The following is a 14,839-nucleotide window of genomic DNA, read 5'->3' as shown; positions in this document are numbered from 1 at the left end:
AAAGTTATGATGTAATAACGTTCAATTCTATAATTGAGCACTGAGTGTCTGCTATGCACCAAGTATATGTTACTAGATGTTCTGAATGATTCTCAAATAAAGAGGACACACTTCTCAAAGAGTTTGTAGTTGCCACTTCTTATAGTGGCTATTATGATGGTTTCCAGGTTCTGAATGCTTCAGACAGGACACATGTTCCCTCTGCTCCAGTCCACATGGAATACGTGCTTTTCTTCATGACTTCCCCACCATCACTCATATAGTCCCAGGCCTGGAATGGTTTCTTCTTCTTTTTTATATATTTTTTATTGATTTCAGAGAGGAAGGGAGAGCGAAAGAGAGAAGAAACATTAATGATGAGAGAGAATCATGGATCGGCTGCCTCCTGCATGCTCCCTACTGAGGATCAAGCCCACAACCTGGGCAAGTGTCCTGACTGGGAATCAAACTGTGACCTCTGGTTCATGGGTCATCACTCAACCACTGACTCACGCCGGCCGGGCTGGAATGGTTTCTTTCTTTAACACATATTTATTGCTTACCCCAAAGCAGTGGTCAATGTCACATCAATTCTCTTCTTTCTGAGAACAAATGTAAAATGCATCTGGTAATATAAAAAGAATAAAGTAGATTAAGAGGTCAAACTGACTCTTCATTCTTGAAGGATGAAATTTCTGTGCTCCTCACCACTGTATGGACTGTATGCTAGCACCTGTTTTGCAGTGTGGTGGGGGAGATGAGGAGTGAAGGGACTAATACCATTCAAAACACATGGTTGAGAACAACAATCATGATGATGGCTAATATTTATTAAGTGCTCAAAATATAATCAGTATCCATTTAAAACCTTACACTGATTAATGGAGATACTATTATTCCCCTGGTATTGATACTTGAGACATGAGGGAGGTTAAGTTGTCAACATTTGCAGTGATAATATATGGCAGATCCGACTGAACCAAGGCAGTTCAGTTCTAAGGCCTACTAGTAAACCAATCACCATTCCATGATTTGACCCACAGGATACCAAGGTGCACTTAACAAAAGATGGAATAAATGAGTGATGGTTAGATGTCCAACAGATTTTCATGTCAATTACCTCCCTGCCGCCAATCTCTTCTCCTGTAAGTCCATCCTCCAAAAATACACGAGTGATTTATTCAACATGAAAGTCCAACTTTGTCATTATTCTGACTAAATAAGTCAATGGCTCCCACTACTGGAGAGAGAAACCACCATTATACATTGCTTTGCAATGAAATTTATGAGGTGGTGTGTCAGTTTAAGAAATCTTCTACACCACATCTAAACACCTGGTATAGGAGGAAAAGTTTGTTTTGTGAGTTGTTGTATTAGCCATTATGAAGAGAATCCTTATTGGATGTCATTGACAGATGGTTGCATGAATATTTAGTTTTTATGCCCAGAAATCTGCCTTTGGGGAGGCATTACAACGAAGTCAGGGAAGCTCACGGGGGGAGGGGCAAAGGGAGAACGGTTAAACACAAGGGCTTAGGAGCCAGAGTTTGCAGGACTGAGTTCCAGCTGCCTTGCCTACAGCAACCTCAAGTGCAACTGGAGGAAAACATCTTCCTCGCGGGATTGCTGTGAGGACTGAACGAGGTAACGTATTAAAGAGCTTAAAACAATGTCTACACAGAAATTTCTAAGAAAGTGATAATATTTATATATCATTAAAGTTTTCATTGTTCTATACTTTAGTTATATTTATAGTGGTTTACATAGTAATATGTGAATGCAGTTTTCAAAAACAAGAAATATAAGAGAATATGGGAAAAATAAAAGATGATCTTCTCCTAGGGAAAGCATTGCTGAGATTTCTCATTTGCCCTTCTAGGATTTTCTGTGTATATAAAAATATACACGTGCTTTTATTTAAAATAAAAACATAAAAGATAGCATTTATGGTAGTTTCTCAGCTTGCCTTTTTTTCTGTGAAGATTGTTCCATAGATCTACTAAATTATCTTTAATGGCTATGCAGTATGTCAACATGTAAATGTGGTAAACTTACTTAACAAGTTCTCTATTGGTGGACATGTATGTTATTTTCAGTCATTCTCTGTGACAACATTCATTTCTATGAATATGCTTGTATGATTATTTCTATAGAATCCATTTCCAGAAGTGGAATTGCTAGGTACATTGCATATGCATTTGAAAGTTTTATAGCTCTTGTTCAACTGCCTTCTGAAGAGGCGGAGAGAATTTATATTCCTACTCAGTTGTAATATAGAGAAGTTATTTAAATATATATTCTATAAGCCACTCAATTTTCTTAGGCCAATTTTCTCTCTGTCCCAGAAAACTCCAAGCTATGTTCCTGCCTCCTTGCCTATAATCTTGTTTTATTCTGAACCTGAAATTACCCCCTTTTTTTTTCATTTGTCTATCTCCAAGGGTGGGGAACCTTTTTATCTGGCAAGGGCCATTTGGATATTTATAGCATCATTCACGGGCCATATAAAATCATCAACTTAAAAATTAGCCTGATATATTTGGTCAAACATTTAATTAACTCAGCCCTAATGCCTTTGCAGGGGCAGACCAAATGATTTATCGGACCTTACATGGCCCTGATTCTAAGCCCTACCTATCTGCATTAGTAGAACATACTCAACTGCAAGTAAAACTCAAATGAAACTAGCTGAAGGAAAATTAAAAGGGGAATTGAGAATAGTTATTGAAAGGGTTCTAGGTAATCATAGAATTGAAAGATGAGCTACAGATTCCATGGCAGTTCTAAGGACCTAGGACTGGAACCCACACATACACCTTCCAATTCCCTATTTCCAACTCTTCATATCTCTATATGACCTAATTCTCTTATGTGCTAGATTGATAGGTCCCAAAGCTGTCAAAAATGTGAAAGTTTACATAAAAGGTATCAAATTATAAACATGAAATGTGTTTTGCACCGGCAACGTCTAGCTGTCCCTACTTTTGTTGTCGTCTCATGCGTCATTACATGGAATTCAATGAAGATCAGAAAGCACTGGCTGAATGTCCAGAAAAATCATTCCTTCCAAATACCAGGGAGTCAAAATTCCACTGTTATTCTTTATAATTATATCCTTTAAGTGGAAATTGTCCAGCAACAATTCTGGGGCCATCTCTTCCCTACCTCCCTGACTAGAATGCTTTGGAAGTGCCCCTTCCTCGCGCTCTCCGTGGTCCTGAACCACCCCCTAGTAGTGCCTCTAGTAGTGGCAGAGAAAATGTGATGGGGTGGGAGGGCGAGGATTAGGGAATCTGTTCAGGGAACAAAGAAAAGATTTTATTCTTAAACCTTTATTTTTCAGTACTCTCAGTTGCCAACAACAACAACAACAAACCAAAAACAACACAATCAACCTTGGCCAACAGAGAGAGCAAGAAATTTTGTGGGAGGCAAATGTTCCTGTGTACAAACAAGGTCAGTTGGGGGAGTGGACAGGTCACCACTGGGCAGAGACAGAATGGGTCATCTGCCATTTGCAGTTGACATGCAAAAAATTGTACATGGATTTTATTTATTGTAACTTATATCATGATGGAAAAATTTCTAAATTAAAGCAATAATAAAATCTCACAGTTCATAGAGACATGCTTAAGTATATTTTGTAGTTCTAGAAATATTCCAAGAGTTACAGTTTTCACTCTTTGGCAAATTGTGTATCTACTAATGATGTAGCCATTTCTATTTTACATAATTATGCTGTTGGGTGTTGATTTATTTTACATAAGATTTTATTTCTTGTTTTCTAGCTTAAGACTAAGTGAGTAGTATGGATATTTGTCCTTTGAATGCACTCAGCTACTTTCCATTCACAGAGTTTAAGAAAAAAACAGCTCTTCACACTTGTCAGAAGAGAGATTTGATACCTGTGATTGAAAAGAGAGAAGTCCCAATGCAAGGATGCCTCAGGTAAGTAGAGCTTTTATTGCTGCTCTTCTCATTGTATGTACACATGTAACACTAAAATGTACAGACCCTGCTTGTGTGTCACAGCACCATCTTACTCTGCCTTTGAACTAATCTAGAGCTCTGCTACTGATGGTGGTCCCCACCCCCACCCAGCAGATTCAGCATCACCTGATATGTGTTAAAAATGCAGACCCTCCGCCTGCCCTAGGTCTTGGGAACCAGAATCTGAATGTTAACAAGATCTGCAGATCTAAGAAGCATTGACCAAGCAGATTCTCAAGCCAAATGTGACATCCTAGCTCATTTTTAATTTCATTATTTCACATTTTTTAATCTAAAAGCAAGAAAAATTTAATCACAAGGGGAAACAAGGTTATCAGAGGGAAAGACATCTTTGGGCTCTCCTATTGTACTGTCTGTGATCAATGATTTTAAATCAGAAGGAAGTTGATTGTTTTGGGGTCTCATTTGCCTTGTGCCTACTTTTCTCATCAAAGAGATCACAGCACTCTGTATTATCTAGTCTTACATCTTGACTGAAAGCTTCCTGTGGGCAGGGCCGTGTCTTAGATATCGAAATCCTCAGTGTCTAACCTAATGCCTAACACAAGAAGGTGCTCCAAAACACTGGAATGGCAACACATAAGCAAATAGATAACCAATCACTTACCTGGGTTACATCCACCCTTCAAGTTCAAGCTTACAACTCCTCTCCTTCATAAATATTTCTTCAGTTATTTCATCCACCATGCTCTCCACCTGCATAAGTAAATATCACTTATTTGAGATTTAACACACACACACACACATACACACACACACACAAATGACTTTAATTGTCAATTATCTTTATTTTGTATCTCTCTTATTACCCCATCCAAGCTGTAAAAAGGTATCTCTTTTGATATATTTTATATTGCCTTGCAGAGTAGGCATTTGAATATTTGTTATGCTTGAACTATCTTAAAATAAAAATAGACATTAACATGAGAAAATCTACAAGCTTTGATTTTCCTTCAAGCATAATTCTCAATTGCCAAAATTAATTCTAGAGATGACAATATTTAAACAGCTCCTCCAGCTGTGACCTATTTATCTTAAGTAAAGCATCTGTTTTGATATATGAAATACTTTCTAATTTTTAAATGGTTGGTTACATCTTTAGCCAACTCAATTCTTATTTCTGTTATGACAGTAGTTTATGATTCTCTATGCTTCTCTATGTTGACCATAGTTAAATTGGTTAATAAAAGTTTATAACTAGAGATCATTTTAAAGATATATGTAATAATTTATAAAGTTTGCATGATGTCCCTGATGGCACCACACAGACCGATATTTCCATTTTGAAACTAACTGTAGAGATATTGCTCAATAGTGCACCCATGGCATGGAAGGTTTTAATGCCTGGAATTATAACTACATTTGTGAATATCAACATAGCTGCTCCGGTACACCTTAGTCTATTACACAAATCATCTCTAAGTGTCCTATAGATGGCAGCATTGAGCAATATATTTGGTACTAGGTGGCATTTTGGTTTCTGTAAATTTTCAGTTAGGAGTAAATTTTTCAAATAGTGTATATCATTATAGTATACCACAAGACTAATTTAGTGTAAGGTGACAGGATGATACTTGTACTTGCTTAAATTACTTCACTTAGATTCCACAAAAAACATCTCTTTCTATTTGTATATAAAATGCAGCAATGTTTATTTCCAGAATTATCACAACCCATTAATAAAAAAAAAAATGTAGAGAACAAATGGATTTACTATTGTACAATTATAATAAATTTTAACCACCTTTAACATTGATAGTAAAACATCAGCAACCAGGAAGAAATGGCAGTACCTAGTATCTGATGATCAGTGATTATCTTCCACATGAAACCCATTGGTCTGACCAGAATTTGTCATAGCAATCTGGCTTATTTCATGATTTCTAGCCAATAAGTTAGCCACTGACGTTGAGTTTTTAAAGCAGAAACCCTTTCCCACTGAGACATTTTTTAAAAACCTTTTTAATAATTTTTCTTATATGATCAAAATCCTAACCTTTCTGTGAAGGTTATTGTAGAATATTTGAAAATTAAATTGATCTTCCTGCCCTCTCCTTTTAGGAAAGAGTTCAATATTTTGTTTTCCATAGAGGTGTGTTCCTTTTATTTAGCTTTTCCTTATTTCTTTTTTTTTTTGGAGGGGGGGGGGTCATTTAAAAAGTAAAATTCTTGGGATTTAGATAGTCTTCCTATAAAATATGAAATAACCCCACCCTGCGCTAAACGTCAAAACCGTAAAAAGCCCTTTGGCCTTAGATTACATTGTTACTAGTAAACAACCCTTTATCTTTTTTCTTGCCAAGGGTGAAACCCCATTCAGTTACACTTTACTACTAACTTCATGCTTCCCTGCTCCACCCACCCCTCCCCTGCTCCGCATCAAGCAAGCTATACCCTCAGAATCTCGGCCACTGTTATTGCCGCCTATTACCAGTTCCAAATACGTATATGCTATTTATAGCTCTGCCGTAGTGGGCACGTGTGCCCACATAGCCAAGCTGTCAGAAGGAAAGAGGGCGGGCTTTCAATTCAACAGTGTGTACACAAATTACAGATTAACCAGGTTCAGATGAGGCTGCATGATGGCAGGGAACAAAAAGGTGAAAGGAGAAATGAGAAGCTCCCGGGCTTCGCTTGGGATCGCCCTTTTGCAGATGCCGAGTCCCCGGAATTCACGTATCACACGCTGCTGAATGGCGTTTACCGTTCTTTAAAAAAAAAAAAAAAAAAAAATTTCCCCTACGCTTCGCAACCTACCTTGGTACCCCTACCATCTCTCCCTACCTCCCCTCCTGTCAGGCAAAACTTGAAAGACAGGGAACCCCACCAATCAGCAGGCTTCTCCGAGAAACTCCCCCCACCCCTCACCCTGCCTGAAGGCCCAGCGCCTCGACGCTGCGTTTTCCCCGCCAGCATCCCGCAGTGCCTGAGAGCTGGCAGCAGACCAGCGTCTCCCGCGGAAAGAGGAGACGGAAACCCCGAGCGGACCAGGAATGGGGTGTAAAAATAAGACAGCATTAAACCGAAGGCCAAACGTCATCTGCGTAGGGTCTTTAATACCAGCGGGGCAAGTAGGGGACAAGCTGCCCGTTTACAGGTCAGCTTAAAAATACATAGAAACTTCGGGGAGCGTTTGCTTGTGGTGACTGATCCCGCAAGGTCAACTAAGAGTCTCTCGAAGTAGACCCAGGCTGCTGACCTGTTCTCGCGAAGTACCCATGTTCCTGTACAGTCGAGCTGGCACCATCCTTGTTTTCTCCCCATTATCCCTGCGGTCAAGGGTAAAGATTTTATGGGGTAGTTCAATGGGTGTGGAAGCTATGTGTGAAACAAACACTTCAGCCAATGTTTACACAGTAGGCCTCAGGAGTCCTCTGTAGGTCCCTAACATATTTTTTTTTTTAAATCGCAAATAGATTTCGGAATATGATAAGGGGCATCTCATTTTCTCCCCTTGCCTTCACCTCTAAATGTGAATCCCCGCCCCTCGCTAGGATGGGGGAAGAGGAGAAGCCGAGAGATTTAAATGTTCTTCCTAATTAATCAGCAGCTAACCTCACTGCGACGGGCACAGGGTGCTTCCCAGGAATTCCCTCTTCCCCTTTTTGGAGTGACCAGAGGGCCCCATCTCTGCCCTTGGGCGACCCTCTGCTCCTTCGAGATAGCTCCCAGCCGCAAATGCGGTGTTTGCGAGGAGCAGGCTGGCCCACAAGTTCCTTAGAAAATCGTATAAAAATCCAGATCTCACCACAGCCTATCACCCCGAAACTGAAATGCAGCTTTTCTATTCCCTGGAGAAGAAAGCCCTGACCAGAAACCTACCTCCCGAGGGGTTCATTTTACCTGTTAGGTAAGATGCAGCCCGGCTCCGGCGCCCCCTCCTCTCCCGGCGGCCCTCCCACTCCGGGCTCTCCAGCCGCAGTGCACCCCCGCCGCCCCCCACCCTCACTCCTGCGTCTTCCCGAACTCGCCCCCACCCCGCGCCGTTTTCCCAGACTCCCTTCGTGCTTTCGGGTGACCACCCAAACACCCCAGCCCGCGCCCGCGCCGGGGATTCCTGCGGGCCGGGGGCGCCCTGGGTGGCGCGCGGGGAGGAAGGCGCTGCGCCCAGGCTGGCGGCCGCGCAGGGGCGCTGGCTGAGCGCAGCGCGGAGGCCTGGAGCGGGCGCCGCTGCGGCACTGCCGGAGGGAGAGGGGGGCGGAGAGGGGCGGGCGCGGGGCGGGCTCGGCCGGGAATGTAGGGACCCAGGCGGGAGCCTCCCGGCGGCGGCGGCGGCAGCCGGGCTGCGGAGCGCGGAGGCTCCGTCACGTGTTTTTCTCCTCCGAGTGAGACGGCGGCGCGGTCGGTCGGAGGGGGCCGGCGCGCGGAGCCAGACGCCGCCGCTTGTTTTGGTTGGGGCTCTCGGCAACTCTCCGAGGAGGAGGAGGGAGGAGGGGAGAAGTAACTGCAGAGGCAGCGCCTCCCGGGAAGAGGCGTCTTCCCCGACTCCTTCCCAAACCTCCTCCCTCGCCGCCCGCCCTTGTCCCCTCCTCTCCTCCCCTGCCGACTGGAGCGAGGGGCAGGGATGTGCCTGTCCCTCCGGCGCGTCCCCAGCTCTCCCGGTTGCCTAGTAGCGTTTCGCGTGGAAAAGCCACTTTCTCCGCCTGCCGAGATGGGCCCGAATGGGGGCTGCAGAGGACGCGACTGCGGGTGGCGGCAGCAGCAGCAACAGCCGCAGCGCCGCGGTCTCTGCGATTGAGCTGGTATTTGGGCGGCTGGTGGCGGCGGGGACTGTTGGGGGGTGGGAGGAGGCGGAGGAGGAGGCGGAGGAGGAGGAGGAGGGAGAACCCCGTGCAACGTTGAGACTTGGCAGCTCGCCTCCCCCTGCCCAAGGATATTTAATTTGCCTCGGGAATCGCTACTTCCAGAGGGGAACTCGGGAGGGAAGGCGCGCGCGCCTGGAGGGGCAACCTGGGGACGCCTGGCCGCTGTCGCCTGCCTGCTCGGGACTCCGGCTCGGGCGGGGAGAGATGCATCTACACTCCTTCCCAGAGACTTGGCTCTGTGAGGATCCGGGCTGCACACCCGCCGGACGCACTGCCTCTCCCCCGGGTGTTTGCATGAAACGCCCGTAAACTCTGGCCGGGGCTCTCTCCTCGTCGTAGCCGCAGCGTCCTGCTTGGGCTGCCCTTTCCCAGCGCGGGGGGGCGGCGTGGATTTCGGAGTCGGGGTTTTGGCCGCCTCCAGCCCTGTTTGCATGCGCGGGGCCTCGGCGAGGAGCCTCCGCCCCCCACCGGGTGGCTTTTCGGCGCCTCCCTCCGCTCGGCGGAGGTGGTGGCGGCAGCATGGCGAGCCCTACGGAGACCGAGGGCTTCTCGGACGTGCGCAAGGTGGGCTACCTGCGCAAACCCAAGAGCATGCACAAGCGCTTCTTCGTGCTGCGGGCGGCCAGCGAGGCGGGGGGCCCGGCGCGCCTGGAGTACTACGAGAACGAGAAGAAGTGGCGGCACAAGTCGAGCGCCCCCAAACGCTCGATCCCCCTCGAGAGCTGTTTCAACATCAACAAGCGGGCTGACTCCAAGAATAAGCACCTGGTGGCCCTCTACACCCGGGACGAGCACTTTGCGATCGCAGCGGACAGCGAGGCCGAGCAGGACAGCTGGTACCAGGCCCTCCTGCAGCTGCATAACCGCGCCAAGAGCCACCACGACGGGGCTTCGGCCCCCGGGACAGGAGGCGGCGGGGGCAGCTGCAGTGGCAGCTCTGGCGTTGGCGAGGCTGGGGAGGACCTGAGCTTCGGGGACAGCAACCCAGGGCCCGCCTTCAAAGAGGTCTGGCAGGTGGTCTTGAAACCCAAGGGCCTGGGTCAGACAAAGAACCTGATTGGTATCTACCGCCTCTGCCTGACCAGCAAGACCATCAGCTTCGTGAAGCTGAACACAGACGCGGCCGCAGTGGTGCTGCAGCTGATGAACATCCGGCGCTGTGGCCACTCGGAGAACTTCTTCTTCATCGAAGTGGGCCGTTCCGCAGTGACCGGCCCCGGGGAGTTCTGGATGCAGGTGGAGGACTCGGTGGTGGCCCAGAGCATGCACGAGACCATCCTGGAGGCCATGCGGGCGATGAGCGATGAATTCCGGCCTCGCAGCAAGAGCCAGTCTTCCTCCAACTGCTCCAACCCCATCAGCGTCCCGCTGCGCCGGCACCACCTCAACAACCCTCCGCCCAGCCAGGTGGGGCTGACCCGCCGCTCACGCACCGAGAGCATCACGGCCACCTCTCCCGCCAGCCTGGTGGGCGGGAAGCAGGGCTCCTTCCGTGTCCGCGCCTCCAGCGACGGGGAAGGCACCATGTCCCGCCCGGCCTCGGTGGACGGCAGCCCCGTGAGTCCTAGCACCAACAGGACCCACGCCCACCGGCATCGGGGCTGCTCGCGGCTGCACCCCCCACTCAACCACAGCCGATCCATCCCCATGCCTTCTTCTCGCTGCTCGCCTTCGGCCACTAGCCCTGTCAGTCTGTCGTCCAGCAGCACCAGTGGCCATGGCTCCACCTCTGACTGTCTTTTCCCGCGGAGATCTAGTGCTTCTGTGTCTGGTTCCCCTAGTGATGGCGGCTTCATCTCTTCCGATGAGTATGGCTCCAGTCCCTGCGATTTCCGAAGTTCCTTCCGCAGTGTCACCCCAGATTCCCTGGGCCACACCCCACCGGCCCGCGGGGAGGAGGAGCTGAGCAACTACATCTGCATGGGAGGCAAGGGGGCCTCCACTCTCGCCGCCCCCAATGGTCACTACATTTTGCCTCGGGGTGGCAATGGTCACCGCTACCTCCCAGCCACGGGCTTGGGCACGAACTCGGCTCTGGCCGGGGATGAAGCAGCCAGCGCTGCAGATCTGGATAATCGGTTTCGCAAGCGGACTCACTCAGCTGGCACCTCCCCCACCATTTCCCACCAGAAGACGCCATCGCAGTCCTCCGTGGCTTCCATTGAGGAATATACAGAGATGATGCCTGCCTGCCCACCAGGAGGTGGCAGTGGAGGCCGACTGCCCGGCTACCGCCACTCCGCCTTCCTGCCCACCCAGTCCTACCCTGAGGAGGGTCTGGAAATGCACCCCCTGGAGCGCCGCGGAGGCCACAGCCGCCCAGACTCCTCCACCCTCCACACGGATGATGGCTACATGCCCATGACCCCAGGAGTGGCCCCAGTGCCTGGCAGCCGGAAAGGCAGTGGGGACTACATGCCTATGAGCCCCAAGAGTGTGTCTTCCCCGCAGCAGATCATCAACCCCCTCAGACGCCATCCCCAGAGAGTGGACCCCAATGGCTACATGATGATGTCCCCAAGTGGCAGCAGCTCCCCCGATACTGGGGGTGGGCCCAGCAGCAGCAACAGTGCTGCCCCTTCTAGGAATAGCTATGGGAAGCTGTGGACAAATGGGGTTGGGGGCCACCACTCCCACCCCCTGCCACCCTCCAAACCACCCTCGGAGAGCAGTGGTGGGAAGCTCTTGCCTTGTACAGGTGACTACATGAACATGTCACCGGTGGGGGACTCCAACACCAGCAGCCCCTCTGACTGCTACTGCGGCCCTGAGGACCCCCAGCACAAGTCAGTTCTCTCCTACTGCTCATTGCCAAGGTCCTTTAAGCACACCCAGCGCCCGGGGGACCTGGAGGAGACCGCCCGGCACCAGCACCTCCGCCTTTCCTCCAGCTCTGGTCGCCTTCTCTATGCTGCAGCAGCCGAAGATTCCTCCTCCTCCACCAGCAACGACAGCCTGGGTGGGGGATACTGTGGGGTGAGGCCCGAGCCCAGCCTCCCGCATCATCTCCACCATCAGGTCCTGCAGTCCCATCTGCCTCGAAAGGTGGACTCAGCTGCGCAGACCAACAGCCGCCTGGCTCGGCCCACGAGGCTTTCCCTGGGGGACCCCAAGGCCAGCACCTTACCTCGGGCTCGAGAGCAGCAGCAGCCGGCCCTACTGCTTCCTCCAGAGCCCAAGAGCCCAGGGGAATATGTGAATATCGAATTTGGGAGTGATCAGCCTGGCTACTTATCTGGTCCCGTGGCATCCCACAGCTTGCCTTCTGTCAGGTGTCCATCCCAGCTCCAGCCAGCTCCCAGGGAGGAAGAGTCTGGCACTGAAGAGTACATGAACATGGACCTGGGGCCTGGCCGGAGGGCTACCTGGCAGGAGAGCCCCGTGGTCCAGCCGAGCAGAGTGGGTCCTGCACCTCCAGGGACTGCCAGCACATGCAGGCCTACCCGGGCAGTGCCCAGCACTAGCACTCGGGGTGACTACATGACCATGCAGATGGGTTGTCCCCATCAGAGCTACGTGGACACCTCTCCAGTTGCCCCCGTCAGCTATGCTGATATTCGGACAGGCATTGTGGAGGAGGCGAGCCTTCCCGGGGCTATAGCGGCTGCTCCCTCCTCATCCTCCACAGCCTCTGCTCCCCCCACTGCGCCTCAAGGAGCAGGGGAGCTGGTGGCCCCGCAGGGGTCCGGGGGCACGAGTGCCTTCACCCGGGTGAACCTCAGTCCCAGTGGCAACCAGAGTGCCAAAGTGATCCGTGCAGACCCGCAAGGGTGCCGGAGGCGGCATAGCTCCGAGACCTTCTCCTCCATGTCTAGTACCCCCCGGGCCGGCAACACGGTGCCCTCAGGGGGGGCTGCAGTAGGGGGCGGCAGTGGTGGCAGCAGCAGCATTGAGGATGTGAAACGTCACAGCTCTGCTTCATTTGAGAACGTGTGGCTGAGGCCTGGGGAGCTCGGGGGAGCACCCAAAGAGCAGGCTCAAGTGTGTGGGGCTGCAGGGGGTTTGGAGAATGGTCTGAACTACATAGACCTGGATTTGGTCAAGGACTTCAAACAGCACCTCCAGGAGCACCCCCCTCAAGTGCAGCATCCCCAGCCCCCAACCCTTCGTCATCCTCCGGGCAGCAGTGAGAACAGCTCTACCAGCCGCTCCAGGGAGGATGTAAGCGCCTATGCCAGCATCAGTTTTCAGAAGCAGCCAGAGGACCTCCAGTAGCTCAACTGAACATCACAGCAGGTGCGTTTCATGGTGACAAAGTCAGAGACAAATGTACTCTAACCTTGTGCTTGAATTCTGTTTCTCTTTGCTTCTGCCCCTTCCCTCTCTTTCATGTTTCTTCCTTAAGGAGTGCACTCAGGAGGGGGGTGGGAGAGGTTAGGGCACATAAGATGCTCACCCCACAGTGACACCTGGCTGATAGTCTCTAGTCAGTTATATAAACCGGTAGGAGCAGCCACACAGGAGAGCTGTTTCATTGGAGGTTCCTGACTGTAGTATTTCTAAGACATGTATTCTATCATGGCAGTTCTGAGGTTTGTGAAGTTCATATATAAGAACTTTTATCTCCTCATAGAAGTTTACTTTTGACTGTATATTTTGACTGGAACAGACAATTCTTCTACAAAAATAGTTGTTAGAACAGGGCTAAACCTTCGTTTAAAATCATTTCTCAGAGCTCTTAGTTTGATCTTGATAAGTTGTTCTGTATACTTTAGTTCTGTGATTACACAATACCAAGGTAACAAGAATAGCAGTAGGAAACATCAGTTTTTATTCACGCTCTCCTAAAATGATTCAGGAGTAAGAGATTGTTTAGGCTTACATATTTAGAAAGAAATACCTCTCTACCTGTGACCCTTTAGAAAGTAATCATGGGTGATGCTTCCTTTTGGTTCCTGAACCAGGATTTATGAAATATTCACACACGGACCCACCACCTCACAGGCATGGCTGCTTTTATACAGGGTATACAGTGAAGTCTGCAGACGTCTGGGACCCATTATTAGTTAAGAGTTATGGTAATTCAACCCAGTGTGTCTGCCTCACAGTTGTTTATTCTTGCAAAGGCCTGCACAGAGACATCACACAGATCATTTGGGGGCTCCTGTGCATCGTCTGTAAAATTACTTAACATTTTTATGTTGAAAGAAGGCGTACTAAGTCAGGGAAATGGAGGGGTTTATCCTGTACTCTTCATTTTTTGGCTATTTATTGTTTGCCTTTAAGTTCCAGAATAGATAACCTCATGAAATGTTGAAAGGTGGCTTTCGGTCTTCTGTGGGTAAAGCTGTATTGAAAATGAAAAGCACTTGTAATAGAAATTAGCTCGCCCTTCCTTCTGTTGAGCCTATTTTCTGGTGGTCATCATTGTGGGAAGAAGAGAGGAGTATAATTCACAAATAATGTGATGAGTTGGCAAATGCAGAAGTTTCCAGCATTTGGAAGCACTTTATTCTGACAAAGAGTTTATCTTGTGATAGTCTTTTTATATATGCCTCACAGAATGAGCTTTTAGAGTATTATTCTTAATATGTGTCCATTCATAAGAAATTAATTTGTGCATTGGGTTCCTAGTGATAGGTATTTATGTGGTCACAGCTCCTTGGTTCTAACAGTTTCCAGTATTTGAGCCATATTATTTTCTGTTTTGTACAACAAGGTGTAAGTATATGAACAAATTAAGATTTTTGGTGATAGCATATAATATAAAAAGCAGCTGTTTGATCAATATTCAGTATTTCTTTTCATGATTCACTAGAAGAGACTTAATTTTGTTTATCAACATGAGCAATAAAAATCTTTGAAGGTTTTTTGAGGAATGTGAATCCTTCTAACACTTTAATCATTTGCGGTGCAAAGTCTTTCATTTATAAAGTAATGACCGTTTGAAGAAAAAATCCCCAGCAGAACTTAAATTTTTGTTGTAAAGGAGATGAAAGAAGAGGCTAAGAAAAAAGTTTTCCTCACCTTTTTCTTAATTTGAAGTTTTCTTTTTATAGAGTAAAATAAATAATATTTGCTCTGAAGGAAATTTATGATCAAAT

At 48.3% G+C, this 14,839-nt stretch overlaps 1 protein-coding gene across 2 annotated transcripts in view; it reads left to right on the top strand.

Moving 5' to 3' along the window:
* Positions 1-628: 628 nt before the first annotated feature.
* The window catches only part of IRS1 (insulin receptor substrate 1), a gene marked incomplete at its 5' end in the record, with an annotated part of 65,371 nt that continues 51,160 nt past the window's right edge, over positions 629-14,839 (top strand). Inside the window, 3 exons of one of the 2 annotated variants that reach the window (XR_013996258.1) lie at positions 629-1,623; positions 3,323-3,435; positions 3,834-3,927. Coding sequence is in view for 1 of the 2 variants with exons in the window: in XM_081096364.1 (XP_080952490.1) it covers positions 9,315-13,010 (3,696 nt within the window). Of the gene's footprint in view, positions 1,624-3,322; positions 3,436-3,833; positions 3,928-9,314; positions 13,032-14,839 lie in introns of those variants that run through there. The other variant, XM_081096364.1, reaches the window with a different exon arrangement.

The sequence above is a fragment of the Myotis nattereri genome (genome assembly GCF_964212035.1).
Source record: "Myotis nattereri genome assembly, chromosome: 7".
NCBI classification, from domain to species: Eukaryota; Metazoa; Chordata; class Mammalia; order Chiroptera; family Vespertilionidae; genus Myotis; species Myotis nattereri.
The sequence above is the reverse complement of the archived record's forward strand: the minus strand, read 5'-3'. Positions and strand labels throughout refer to the sequence as shown.